At 41.6% G+C, this 14,317-nt stretch overlaps 1 protein-coding gene across 16 annotated transcripts in view; it reads right to left on the bottom strand.

The window, feature by feature from the left end:
- Nucleotides 1-4,360: 4,360 nt before the first annotated feature.
- Nucleotides 4,361-14,317, bottom strand: part of TRIM67 (tripartite motif containing 67) — a 37,118-nt gene continuing 27,161 nt past the window's right edge. For all 16 annotated transcript variants that reach the window (XM_051616189.1, XM_051616190.1, XM_051616191.1 and 13 more), the window contains 2 exons: nucleotides 9,394-9,556; nucleotides 4,361-7,932 (listed from right to left, as the gene is read on the bottom strand). In XM_051616189.1, the coding sequence (XP_051472149.1) occupies nucleotides 7,867-7,932; nucleotides 9,394-9,556 (229 nt within the window). In that variant the 3' untranslated portion in view covers nucleotides 4,361-7,866. The remainder of the gene's footprint in view (nucleotides 7,933-9,393; nucleotides 9,557-14,317) is intronic.

Here is a 14,317-nt window from a genome sequence, read left to right as displayed (position 1 = left end):
TGTTATGCAGTCTATTTTTGCTAGTCAACACATTCTGAAGAAAGCCTTTCACTTTCTAGAATCAGTTTATTTGTTGTAAGTAAAATACTAATTTAATCCATTAATTAATGGATTCAAAGTACATAGCTCTTTGTTTTCATCTGGAAGGGTAAAAAGCAGAAGGGAGTGTTTCTTGAGCCATGTGGGAAGAGGAAGGGTGTGCAGTGTTGAGTTGCTAAATATTGTTATCACATTGCATAATTATGTAATTTGATTTCTTATTCAGTACTGATTGCAGATTCAAACCAAACTTGACAATCTTATCTGGTTACAGACTTAGAGAAATGTACTATCACAATTGTACATGAAGGTGTAATCACTAAGCAGAATTGAGTACAGAGCATCAAAACTTGTTGAGGCAACAGATGGGCTTTGAATGTTGTGGGATAACCTGTATTTTGAAAGTCCTGGTTAATCCCTGAGCTTGATTTTTCACTGCGTACTTCTAGATAAAGTTTTGTTCAGTTTTATTTCAGCTTTCCCATATGCTAAAACCATTGTGATTATCTTCCCTTCCAGTCAAACCCTTTGCCATGAAGGAGCTGACACCCAAAAAAAAAAAAGGCCATGATGGATGGTATCACTATGCTCTTGTCTGTACTTAGTCCTGATTGTTTTGGCTGGGTTTGTGTTTCTTACCCTAGTGCTGCTGTCAGTGTGTCAAAGTGCTTTATTCTGCTCTGCTAACAGGCATTTAGGAAGGCTGCACCGCTCTGATGGGTGCCTTTTTGCAGGGGCTGGGCATGCTGCCTCTGTAGCATTGCCCAGGCCCTCACAAGGTATCTGCTTGATAGAGGTGTGCAGCTCCAAGACACATCATTTTAAACCATCTCACAAAGTTCTGTCTTTCCTGCCCTGACAAGCTTTCTGCCCGGTCTTGACATCTATGCTCGCCAAAAGACATTTCCAATTGGATCCTACTTGTGTCACAGTTCTTTCCAAGCTCTGCTTACTCCAGTGTCAGAAACTTCTGGAGACTGGGAAATCACCCAAATTGTGTAAGAGGGGTTGAAGCGAAGTAACACATCACCAGGTACTTCATAACCAACATGAGCCAGAGCTAACGGAGAGGTGCTGAGAAAGGGAGGTGTTTTGTGCCACTGAATCCGGGGTGTGTCTGAAGTTGAGGCACAGATGGTTGCTCCAATGGAGGACTCTTGGCTTTCTCCAGCTACCAGATTAATCCTGACTGTCATAACAAAGCAGGTATCAGCAGTTAGAGTTGGGTGTGCATCCTGTGTGAGTGTCTCATCTACATTATGACATAACATATACTTTTTTTATAATAAATAGGGTACTGATGCTGAGTTGTTGGCAATGTTTTAAGAATTTATTTAGAAACTGTAAAACAGCATAAATTCGTATGTTAGGTTTTCCAAAAGGATAATAATAATAATAAACAAAGTTTTAGTTGGACCAAAGGACAAAAAGCAGTTTGTTTCCAATTCAAAAAATACAAACGTTTGCTAAAGGTACAAAATTATAAAAAGTTTGTATTTTCCTCTTGATCTGGTGACAGACACATACAGCAGAGATGTATATTTCACCAGCTCCAAATTCATATATGCTATGGGAAATGATGATAAAGGAAAAAAAAGTCATGGTAAAGAAGAAAACACTGGAACAACTTCTTGTCTTTCATTTAACCAGAAGTAACAGTTATCTTATTCCTTTGCACTTTTTTGGTTGCCAACATTTAAATTAGTGTTATTCATGCTTCATATAACAATCAGAAACAACAGGTTTACCTCATGCATTAATTTTTCATATTCATCACATCTCCTCACCATGCTTCCTAGAAAGGTTAGTGTTTTTATTGACAACATTTAAGGGAGGTGGAGGATGAAGGAATGCAGTTGGGATCCAGGAAATATTTTTATCTACTGCTTCACAAGACAATGTTAGGTATCCTCCAATTAGCATTAAAAAAAATTACGTAATTAATTCTGCTTGGATCTGTTTGCAATAACAAATGTAACAAAAAGGTCACTTAACAGAAGGGGGAAATGCTGCTGAGTGCCTCTGTCAATAAAGCACACATCTATCTCCTGTATTGTGCAAAGATGCAGAAGCCCCACACATCTAGTCTCTGTGGCTTGCACAGGGGCTTCTGTGTGTAAGAAGACCAAGTGTGTCCTAGTCATAATGGACTTGTGCTTCAGGCTGACGCTCCAGCCAGCTGTGTGTGTGCAGCATTCAGTAGTGCTGGGCAGAGGAATTGCCAGAAATGTTGTCAGTAAAAACTAGAAGCAGTTCACTTCTAAAAGAAAAATAAGATAAATTTTAAAAAGACTCTCCACCTCTGTTTGGTAATTTTCAGTGCCAAGTGCCCTTTACATTTGCAATGGGGTTGATTTGTCACCATAACCTGTTGAAGGACTTGAAACGGTAACCTCCCTTCCCAAGTTGATCTAGCCAAGATGCTGGGGGTCCTCATCTTATCTTGCCTGGTTCCACGTTGAATTCTTGACTTTGCTACTTAAGCAGAATGCTGCAAAGCTGGTAAGGCCTGAGATTAGGTCTAACAATTCTCTTTCCTCATCTTTCCATTTGTGAGCAATGACGTACAAGGTGGCAGCAGAAAGCTACTGTTACCAGGTTGTTGGTGCTCTGCATCCCTTCTCACAGGAACAGCTAATCTGAATTGTGGTCTAAGAATTCACCACCTCTTGTTGGCAGTTGCAAACACGATGCTTTTTATACAGCGGTAGTGGCAGCTTAGCCTCGACTCATCTCTCTCTTGCCTTGTTTAAGAAATATTGTGTAAGAAAGAAAGAAAAAAAGCTACATCTTGCATTTCTTCTTGCTCTAGAACAACTCGGAAACCAGAGTGTTGGGTGCTCTCTGCCATCGTTACTAACTACACTTCGAAAAAAAAAAAAACAAGCCACAAAAAATAAAAGCTTACACAGTACCACAACAGAATTCTATCACCAGCCAAGAACAAACTACGGCAATACACTATCATGGCATTATTTACAACAGAATGGAACATTATGCATACAATTAATTACATGTAATACTTTTCCTCTTAAACTCTGCTATATGTAAGCTCATGCTTTTAAAATATTTTCTTTTTTGGTTCAGCCCAATGTATTTTCCTTTATGTATCTTAACTGAATAGGCAAGTACAAGAGGTGGTGGTGCTGTTTGCCTATCTTTTCTATGTTTTAGAAGCCAAATTGCTTTCCAAATTCATGATACATGACAGTATGGTACTGTCCTCACTGACCTTTTATAGCATGTACTATTCCACAGCAGAAGTAGTAAGGGATTGTCAAGTAGGCCTGTGCTCATATTGACATCAAGTCTTAGTAAGAGAACTTCCTGTGAGCTGTTTTTGAGTTGATAAGGGAAAAGAAAGAGGTGGAAATTGTGTAGCACTGCGTGCCTTGGGAGGTCTGGCAGTGCTCCTGATGACATGCTGCTTCTGTTTGGTCCTGCTAAACGAAATTTCCAGAGGAAAGAGCCAGCAAGAAGGCTCACAAAGGCTAAGGTTGGGTTTCACAGGGGTAGATGAAAACTAAGTGTCCCTTGCTGCTCTGCAGGATGGAAAGTTTGCCTGCTGTGTTTATTTAGCAGTCGTGCAGAGGTTCAAAATTGGTGTATACAGAAGTTAAGCTTTGTTATGCTTATCAGAGGAGGGGTTGTTGGTTTGTGGTTTGTTTTGTAGGGTTTTTTTAAACATTAAGTCAATTCACATCTACCTTGTGCGGGCTCTGTACCATAGTAGATGGAATTAAGCCCAGTGCAAAGGCTCTGCTCTCCTGCCCACAAAGGAGCAGCCTAGCTCCTCCTAGAGAGGAGAAGAATAGTCCCATGAAAGGCAGCTCCGTGCAGGTCCAGGTGCCAGGGGAACTTGGAGACCCAAAGAGCTGCACAAATACCCCAAGGAATCAAAACAAAGCAATAGCATCTGAAGTGGGCCCTTTGGGTGTTTATGCTAGTCTTTAGCCCCTTGCATTCTCCCTGGACAGTCAGCAGCAGAGTTTCTGCAAGGACCACAGTACTCAAGGCTGACTCCTTCCTAAAGAAGGGATTTAGAAGAAGCAAACTGGCCTAAGAGATGCTGTAGATGAAGAACATGCAAACTGATGGGTTTGTAATGAGATGGACCTCGGGGGAGTTACCTGCAGAGAAGCAAACTACCTCCAGTCTGAGCAGAGAGATAGAAGCACCCCACTTCTCCCCACCAGATGCTGTTCTACAAAGGGAAAATTCTGCTCTGCCTATGTTCAGATGGCCATTGCCATCTGGATGCTCTGCATAAATATTAATGTGCCAAGTAATAAGTTTCCTAGTGTAACTCTAACTACTTAAGCATTATTTCTGTTAATCAAACTACTGAAATAAAACTCCCTGAAGTCATGAGAATACACCAATACTGTTGGGATAAGTGGTTTATTGCTATGGTCCATGCCAAACCCAAGTCCTTGAATGTGTACACAACCAACACACATGACCACTTTGTTCAGTTTTTGATCTAGGCTAAATTAGTCTTACTAATGCAGGTTACCTACTTCTAACTGTATTCCTTTTATTCTATTTGCATTTCTGCTAGGTTAAAGGCAGATTCTAAAGGTAGCTAGTCTATACTCTAATGAGTGTTAGAATGTGTAGAGGATAACAAACAAGCTTCTCTACAGCTCTGAAGCAGGTCCCAACCTACTGTTTGTGTTTCCATTTAAAATTAGTAACCTGTATCACTCACCATGATCTCCCCAAGTTATAACACACCAGGAACCAATACTGAAGCAACTATTAAAACCAAAAACAAGTACTGCAAACACTTCTAAAACCCATTCAGAATTAATTTTAAACATCTGACAATGGTTGAAGGTTGGAAAGATGTAAATTCATTTGAGTTTCCTACACAGAAGTTGGGAGAAAAGACAAAGGTTCAGTCCCAAAACAAACAATGCCTTTCTGTTTTTAATGCAACAAGTGAAAGTGGAGTGCCTTCTGTATTAAAATTATCACGGGATGCTTCCCAATATAAAAAACTATGTGCAACTTATGTACAGTATTTCCATACACTTCCCTGACCAGCAATACTCCAAGCCAATGCTATCATTACAACTGTTAAGTTCATAGAAGAGCACACTTAAGAAGAAGTTCGGGGTCTGGTAGCATTCCAGCTGAGGTAGGTTAAAACAGACCCGCTAATTAGAAAATCCTGCACAGGTTCATATGGTATTAAACAAAACCAAAAACTGTAACACAGTTGGTCTCCACTACTTTTAAGAAACCAAGAAGAGCATAGCACAGTTACTCCAACGTCTACAACTTTACTAACACAATCCATTCCAGACTTTGAAGGAAGTACCTTTGCTTTCCCACTTAAAAGCTTATGTTATTTATTTCCGCCATTGATTTTATTTCCTAATTCAGTCCTGACATCACTGAACGTGCACTGCTGTTCTGCAGGAGAGGTGGGCTACAGGATGCTTGGTCAGTCACAGGCAGCATGACGGCAGACTACTTTTTGTCCATGCAGTAGCCCAGAACTGTGTCCTTCTGGGCTGCCTCTCCTTCCCCACAGGGGCTGCGAGGTGGGATGACCCCAGGGAGGATCCTGGCGGCTCTTGCCACTGCTCAGCAGGACCTGAGTGACGTGCTCTGGCCACAGACCAGAAGCAGACCTGCAGCAGATGCTTAGGAACTGGCAGGTGTCCAAAAACAGGCCTGGGCTGTTTGTCCTGTGGCTGTGGTTTAATGCAAGGCAGTAAGCTGGATTTTGTTTAGCATATTTGTTTTTAGGTTTAACAATTACATGTCTGATAACAATATGCGTGTGCGTATATGTATGCTTGGAGAGTCACATTTGTATAAGCAGCAGGATTTTTTAAAAAGCAAATAGTACACTGACAGTATTTTATGCTTTTCCTGTCTGATAGCACCACACTTATGTAGGATTTGAGTGACAGAGTCTGAGATGTCACTGGCTCACACAGCCTGCTGCATCTCATCCTTAGCATTGCTACTATAGGCACACAAACTTGCATACATGAACTGGGTTCAGAGGAAAGAAGCACACACACAAATCTATGTGTTCTCCAACAACAGCACACAGGTGAGAGTGCCACAGCTGCAGGAAAAGCTCCCTGTCAGTCAGACTCCAGTTGCCACAAGCATTTTCATGGGAGATGCCAGACACAGGTAAGTCTTGCAAAAGTTTTATGTCCCAATCCAGAAAAATTCCTAGGGTCAGATTTCACGTTAATGCTATGAATCTGTCTCCCTCAAGTGCTTAATTAGGATCAAGACATTAATTAGCTCACACTAATCTAGTAGAAAATTAAGGCTTCTGATCTCAAAGCTACATTGGAACTACAGCTGCCCACGGATTATCACAATCAAGGCTGGAAAGCAGCATTTCTCTACATGGGACATTTTGCATGTGGCATATTTTTAAAAGATTTCTTATCAATTCAAAGGGATCTCCTCTGCACCATTTTTCAAGAGTTGTGCTAATAACCACAACCTCGTTGAAGGCAACGAGATAAGTCCTGTGTCCTGTTTTGAGCCAGGATGAAGCTATTTTTCCTTTTACTGACTTTTTTTTTCTTTCAGTAAGCTTGCTTTTAACTAGTAGCAAAGTGTTCCAGCTTGGGCTGATAACAGCTGGAATGTTTTTCTAACTGCTGGGTCTTCAAGGTTGCACCTTCACTCTGGTGGCTCAGACACTACGGGGAGATCTATGACCCCCCCATAGGAGGCTGGGTTAGACAGACAGCAAAACTGGCCAGAGATATTCCATTCCATGTATCTACGTAAGCTCAGAGGAAGGTCAGAGATCACAGAAGACAACTTCCTTCCTGCTTCTTCTTCCCTTCTCTTCTGTCCATGGCTGGCATCCAGGGAGGACTCCATCCATCCATCACCACTGACCCCCAGGCTCAAGCTCTCCTGACCCTCATCACTCTGTACTTTCTCCAGCAGCAGTCTGGAATTTTTTGGGACTATTTGCAGCTAAGGAGATGCTGTGGGAGTTGCTGAGGTGGGGGCAGGCGAGAGGCTTTTGCACATATCTGAACACATTTGTATATAATTGTATATATTTTCTTTTATCATTAGTGTTTAATTAAAGCTGTGTGGTTTAGTTTTCTATCCAGAGCGTCTCCCTCCTAATTCTCTCTCTCCTTCCCTACCTGGGTGGGAGGGAGAGGGGATCGAGACCATTGTTGTCAAACTGAATCAAATGGTGACATTTTGCCACTGAATTCTAGGGAAAAGTTATTCCACATCTTACTGCAGTCTAGAGCTAGAAAGAATAATTAATGGTCACTTGAGACCCTGAATGTAATGGACAAACAGGAATTCTTGAGCACACAGCCTCCACTTCAGCTGTCAAAACATATGCTTTCTGGATTTAAGGACTTCAGGTGACACGGGAATCCGGTTCACCTACTGATAAATTGTTTCAACAGCTGTTGTCCCTCAGTCTTGGTCTTACTCATTTTTCCATCATCCCTAATATCCTTCAGGCACAAATCAAGCTGTGAGAGAAAATGCACTAATTTAACATTTTGCTTTATAAATGTACGTGTATGTGTGTGCACATGTGTACATATGTATGCAATGCAGTGTCCATATATGTTCAGGTCCCCATCTGCAATCAAGTGCCAGTTCAGTGGGTTTGCTTGCTATGGCTGTTGAATTAAAAATAGAGTGGCTAGCTGTAACCAGCAGAATATTCTGTGAGCAACATGCTGTACAATGTCTTAAGTCAGGGAAAAGAATGCTTTTTTTACTGACTTACTGAAAAGTGCCAAATCACACTGAGAAAGCTTACAGAATCCAGCATGGGGTCAGGCAGGGGCTTCGTTAATTGTTGGGCAACTTGGGCTGTTTCACACATTGTGGCACCTCCAGTCCTGTGTGCAGGGTCACCTGCACAAAGAAGAAATAACATGAAGATTCAAAACTGGGACATCCTCAGCCAAAAGCATTCATGAAGGCCAAGAGGAAGTAAATGACAGGTGAAGGGCTGTGGGACTTCAAGCCCAGGTTTAAGACAAGAATATTAATGGAGATGATTGCTATCTAGCCCCTAAAATAAACAAACCTCCTTCCCCATTCCCTCCTGAACACCCGGAAGTCTGGAATCCAGGCCTCCATAACACTTCCCAAATCCAGACACCCATTGCTTGTCTCCAGCAGTGCTGTTTGCTGGACACAAGGTGGATGGTGTCTTTGTTTGTGGGACCCTGAGTACTTCAGGACAGGCATCACACAATGGAGCCCATGTACTAAATCTTAGAAAATCCTTTTATCTTTGCTGTCCTGGCAGGGCAGAGCTCCTTCTGTGACCCTGATCTCTACAAGGTCAGGGTTCCCACACAGATGTTCTAGAGCAGCATTCAACAGCAAAGATTCCCCCTGCCCATTGTCAGCACACTGCCTTAATTAATAAGAAATGTAAGCCAGGTACTTAAAGGAAGTAGACAGCTAAAACTGAATGTAGGTTGTGACTAAAAATGTGTTGAACATAGCAGAGTTGCTCAGAGAAGTGCCTGTGTTCTCCATGTTGTTGCAGCAAATACAAACAAGTTATGAAACCTTACTGAAAGATTAGATTAGATTAGATTCCACCAGTAACAAACGCTAAAAGTTGATGTTAAATAAGGCCATGTGGGGTTTCTGGTTTTGGTTTGGGTGTTTAAATTATGAGTGTTCCACCCTGGCTGCACTGGTCCTGCCTGACCCATGCCAACTCCCTTCAGTTCTGAGGCTCCCAAGTGTTCCCCTAGCTTCTCCCTTACACTACATCCAGTTTCTAGCCATATGAAGTGGTCTTGTGGTCTTGAAGTACAAATGCATTTGAAGAGGTTCCTCCAAAAGGCAATCAGAGAGCAAGAGAGAGCAATCTCCAGTCTTCTGAAAGAGCATGAATTACGTGCTGACTGGGTCTTCTCTGCAGCACTAATTATCTGACCTACGTCGTCTTTGCTCTCCTTATCACTGTGGTGCTCACATTTCTCTCTCTTGCCAGTGTTAATAATCTCCAAAAAATAAGAGGAGATCTTAGAGGAATTAGGATACTCCTGTTTTTCAGTCAAACTGGCAGAGGAAGCCTTACCACCATTTTCCAGATGGACCATTGCAATAAAACAAGCACAGGAATTAGTGTGTGCAGGTACATCTAATTGTTTTTACAGCATTACTCCTCACATCTGTGAGGCAAGGCAGGTCAAATTCATTTTTACAAAAAAACCTACCTAAGTATCAGTGTAAGAAAGAAAGAGTTCCTGTCCATACTGACTACACAGAGATCATGTTAGTCCCAGGAGCAATGGTTCCATCCTCCTTTAGATGAGCAGGATGAGTGGGACTGAACTGCAGAAGACTTACCTGGACATTTCGATTGAGACTCAATGCAGGCATGAAGACACCTTCCACGTTTTCAAATGCTGGAGGTCCTTGCTGCTGCCCATTGATGTAAAAGGTCAGGTTGTGCTTGTTCAGATCCAGGAGAACACCAACGGTGGCACCTTTAGAAACTCCTCCTTCAGTCCTAAGGTAGGAAGGGACCACATTTGCTGATGAAGGCAGAGTGCTACATCACCAGTGCTCTCTCTAGGTCAAGACAGTCTCCCTAAGCAAAGGGAGAGTGGAGCAGCACGATGAAACGATTATCCCCATAGCATCTGGCAAAGGTTGATCCACACGAAAAGCTGATCCACATGAAAGGCTGATTCACATGCATATGTACCGCATTCATGGGAGCTTTGTGGGGGGACCCTAAAGAGAAATTAGGCCCATGCCTCCTCCAGCTGCAATCTAAGAGCCGAAAATGGGGTGCAGAACTAAGAGGTCCCCTCAGCTGATGAGAGAGGGGGAAGTGAGCAGGTTAGGTCAGTACTGAGCCTGTAGGACAGGAGTCCTGGAGACACAGCTCCTCAGAGCAACCCTACTGTAGTGAAGTGATGCACAGCAGGGAATGAAAGAGCAGAAAGCTGGTTTCCTAGGCATTAATTTTTAATCATTATGCCTACTAACAGCTCCAGACTCAGACTTCCAGTTACATTACTCACCTTGGCATCCCCTAAGGCAACCCAGCTTTCCAGAGACCCGGGAGCCAGCATAGGTACAAGAGATAGCAGGTTTGGGGAGGAAGGGGAGAGGGGGCTGGTTAGGGATAACTGACTGATAAGGTGCTCAGCTATAGGACCGGGAGCTGTTTCAAGTGTGCAGCCATGGTTATTAACAGCAGTGATAATTGGTTGTGTCAGGAGCAGCTGCTGAGAGCTGCCATGGTATCAGAGCTTGCCAGGATTGACTCAACGAGCCATTATACACTTGAGTGATTTGATATTAATGCACTTTGATTTGGGGGTTAGTCAAACCCAGTATTACTTTAAAGAGCACTGAGCAAAAAAAAAATATCCACTAGATATGCAGCTTGGCCACAGGCACTGCTACTCTGCTAACATCATGGGGGCTCTGTGATGGATTTACAGCCTGACACTGTTCGTTCAGGGTAAATCAAATTTGACAAAATTTGCAGTAGGAAAGGAAGCAGCTTTTGTCCCGTGCTGTGTCCCCCCTCAGGCACACAGCATTCATAAGATTAATGAAATTTTAACATAAAATTTATCACAATAAATAGGCAAAACTTAAAAATAAATCGGGGGGGGGAGGAGAGTGAGTGGCATCAAAATATGATCAGGAAGAGTATAGTGCAGGGTAAGATATTCCCATCGTCCACTAGGTGTCATAAACTGGTTTCTTTTAGACTAAATATGCCACATGGCATTTCCTCTGAAGGTAAAGGAAGTTTTATCTGTGGTATAATAGTGTAGAATGCATTCTGACTTCTCCATTCAAAGCTCTTTAAACAATAATATAGCTGAGAATCACTAATTGGCTCTGAGATATGTTAGATTTCAAACTTCACCATTCTCTGGTTCCTTTTATTTCCTTTCTGGTCCTATAAGCATTGATAGGTTTCTCTTTGAGCTATTCTCCAGAAACAAAAAGCAAATTATTTTCCAACAAAAGTTAAGATGCTTGCCTATCCTCAGTATCTCAGTATCAAGACTGTTTTACTAAAAGCACTCAATCACAATGAGATTATGAGAAGCAACAGCACTATGATCCAGAGCTATTTACAAATAGATTGCATTATTTTTTCCTCTGTTTGGAAGCAGCTTTGATTATAGGGCACCATGTTTTATATCCTGAGGTGTTTTAAAATAGATTTTATGACATCCTTCTAAATTACATTGATTCTTATAGGGAAATAGAAACAGCAACTTTGCCTTTTTAAGATGATGTTCTTTGCTATATGATAAACTAACTTGCTTCTTGTGGGCTAATTAGCTGTGTGCTGCACAGTGACACTGAGTGACTCCTCTGCAGTCCCTGGGGACAGTCCAGCTGAAGAGGAAGGAGATGCTGCCTGCAGAGCCCTGCCAAAGCAAGTGTGGGACCCAGCTGAGGCCCCTCCAGGAGACACAGGGGCAGAGCAGAGAGATAGGGACCCTCTCCTTTCCTCCTGTCACTTCTGCAGCAGGATGTAAAAAGCTCCTGCTTTACTGTAATGTATTTTTTAAACTACTTAATAACAGTTATACCATAGGCCTCTAGTAATGTGCAGGCCACAAAAAAGGAAAATTCAACTGTTTGTTAAAATACTTCTTCAACAAATACTTAGCATTCATTAAATGATGATCCAATTTTGAAGATATGCAGCACTCTCTCATTACTTCAAGTAAATCCCACTTCTCACACCTGTTTTCTCACATCCTGAACATTTTCATTTCTGTGTGCTAGGTCCTGAGAGCGGCAGTGCTGTGCAGAGGCTGGGAAAGTTGGAGCACGGATACAGGGAATTTGGCTACCATGAAAAAAGCCATTGCCTGTGGCAGTGGAGGCTGTTATTCTAAGATGCTTTCAGCAGCAGCTTGGACAATGTGCAAAATAGGACTGCATGGATTTGCTTGAGGAATTAAGAACAGAAAGAGGATTCAGTATAATTGAAAAATAAAGCTTAATGATTTATAAACACTTGAATAAACTGAAGAATAAGCTTAACTCTTCATTAACAGTATTTTAGTCATGAGCTTTACAGTAACTTAACAACTTTACCATGTCTATTGTCATGTCTATTGCCTTTCAGTCAATTATAAGATTTTTGTGTGATAAAAACCTTGTCTTGAGATCTCTGAAGTCAGTTAAGAGACCCATTGCAGGAGGCTTTAAGGCTACACTTCAAATTCTCTAGATTTTTACTTCCCACCATCTTTCAGTATAAAACATTTAAGTGAGATTTCCATCTCTTTCTTTATATAATTGTTTAGTGGCTAGAGCATGGCCTATGGCACCAGGTACTCCTGCTCTTGGGAACTTTGCCAAGGAATGGATCCACTGCAATGAACACCAGTGCCTCTTGGCAATGGGTGTACACCATCTCTGGTGTGAACTGGTTATTTTAAGGAACAACAAGGTCTTTCAAGCTCCACCTCATCTTATCCTTGAAGTTAGTAATTTATTTATTGACCTAATTTATTCTCATGAAGGCCAGGAAGCATGAAATTATTACTAAAATGTAACCTCCATCACAGTAACTTATGAGAGGCTAAAAGCTGACAATAAATTTCCTTCGGACTGGGCACTTTGCTGTCATGCACTTGTCTCTGGCCGAGAAAAACAACTAGGCAGCAATAAATGTTTCCAAAAGACTGTTACAGCTAATGAGTTAAAAACTTGACCTACTTGACTGTCACGGTTAAAAACATAATGCCTAGACCTAATTTCATTGAAGCGCGTATGATTTCATAAGGCTGCATGCCCTTGGTGAGTGTACTCCACTTGAACAGACATTCCGTGGGTCCATTCCTGCCTTGGATGTGCCTGCAAAGCCTCTGTGTTTTACCTAGTAAAAACCGGGAAAATATCCTCAACAGAAAGCACTTTGATTTCCTGTTTAAGCAGGTTTATTTGAAATCCAAAGTGATTCCATGGACCATTTGATCCATGCTGAGGAACAAAGCCATAAAATAGGTTTCTGGGACAACAGCACACAGAATGCTTGCCAGCATTTTTCCAGAAACCATAAACTGTTTCACAGTATGGTTTAATTATTTTTTTTATTAATTAAAATTAATACAGCTTAACACTACTTCTGCCCTAAATCAAATCAAGATGTCCAAGGCATAGAGAACCTTTTGAGGTGTTTATTAGGCTGATGTTATTTTACACTATATTGTCTTAGGACATTAGGTAAGGTCTTTGGAGTCACAGAAAATATTCCAATTGACTTCAGATAGCTTTTGACCCCCATAAGTAGGTTCTTCCACCTGTCTGTAGTGATCTGCAAAATCAAACTATGCTTAAAACAAAAACTCACAGCAACTGCAGTATATTTACTTAAAATACAAGTACACTTTAGCATATAAATGACTATTCAACAGGAGACATTACAGCTAGCTTTAGGATACAGTGAATGCTGGCTTGAACTTACCTCTTCAAAATACCTGCCTTTGAGCATTTTAAAAATCCCTGCAAGCCTTTCTTTTAATCATTTGGTGTTGCAGGATGGCTTGAGCAGCAGGGCCATGGGCCCCTGCTATCTCCTCGAGAGGCCTTGAGAGTGTAGCACAAATAGCAGCTGTACAAGCAATCTCTTTTTTTAGCCTAACACAAGTATAAACAATCTCTGTTAGCTTAAACTAACTCAAGGACAAGGTAGACAAGTAGAATGATAGAAAACAAGGAAGAACCCTGGAACTCAGATGTGTGTTACTATCCAGTAAAATCACTGCAAGTAGTTGCCGTCCAGTGAAATCACTACAAGTAGTTACTATCCAATGAATTCACTATGCGTGGTTACTATCCAATGAATTCACTACATGTAGGTTTGGAAAAGGGTATAAAAGTAACACTGTGTATTCAATAAATCAAAGCTTGCTTTATCAATCACATTGATTCTGGACTGCTTGCTTCCCTCACCGCCGGCAATTTGGTATAACAGAAACAACACCTAAGCTAATGACTGGGGAAGACCTGCTGGGACAGTCAGTAGAAAACTAAATCTAAATTGATTCCACCTCTGCCACAGACCTGCTATGTATCCTTGGTCAGTCACTTTATTCCATTCATACATCAATCTCCCATTGAGATAGAGTAAGTACAAATACACCATTTTCCAAAATAAGCAAGGGACTTAGGATCCTGAATCACACTCTTCAGTGGGAATCTTCTCAAGGGTCTCAGTGCCCTTAACACGCAGCTGACCTGGTAGTGCTGACCCTCTCATGGGACACGGAGAGAG

The sequence above is a fragment of the Apus apus genome, chromosome 3 (genome assembly GCF_020740795.1).
Source record: "Apus apus isolate bApuApu2 chromosome 3, bApuApu2.pri.cur, whole genome shotgun sequence".
In the NCBI taxonomy this organism is placed as follows: Eukaryota; Metazoa; Chordata; class Aves; order Apodiformes; family Apodidae; genus Apus; species Apus apus.
The sequence above is the reverse complement of the archived record's forward strand: the minus strand, read 5'-3'. Positions and strand labels throughout refer to the sequence as shown.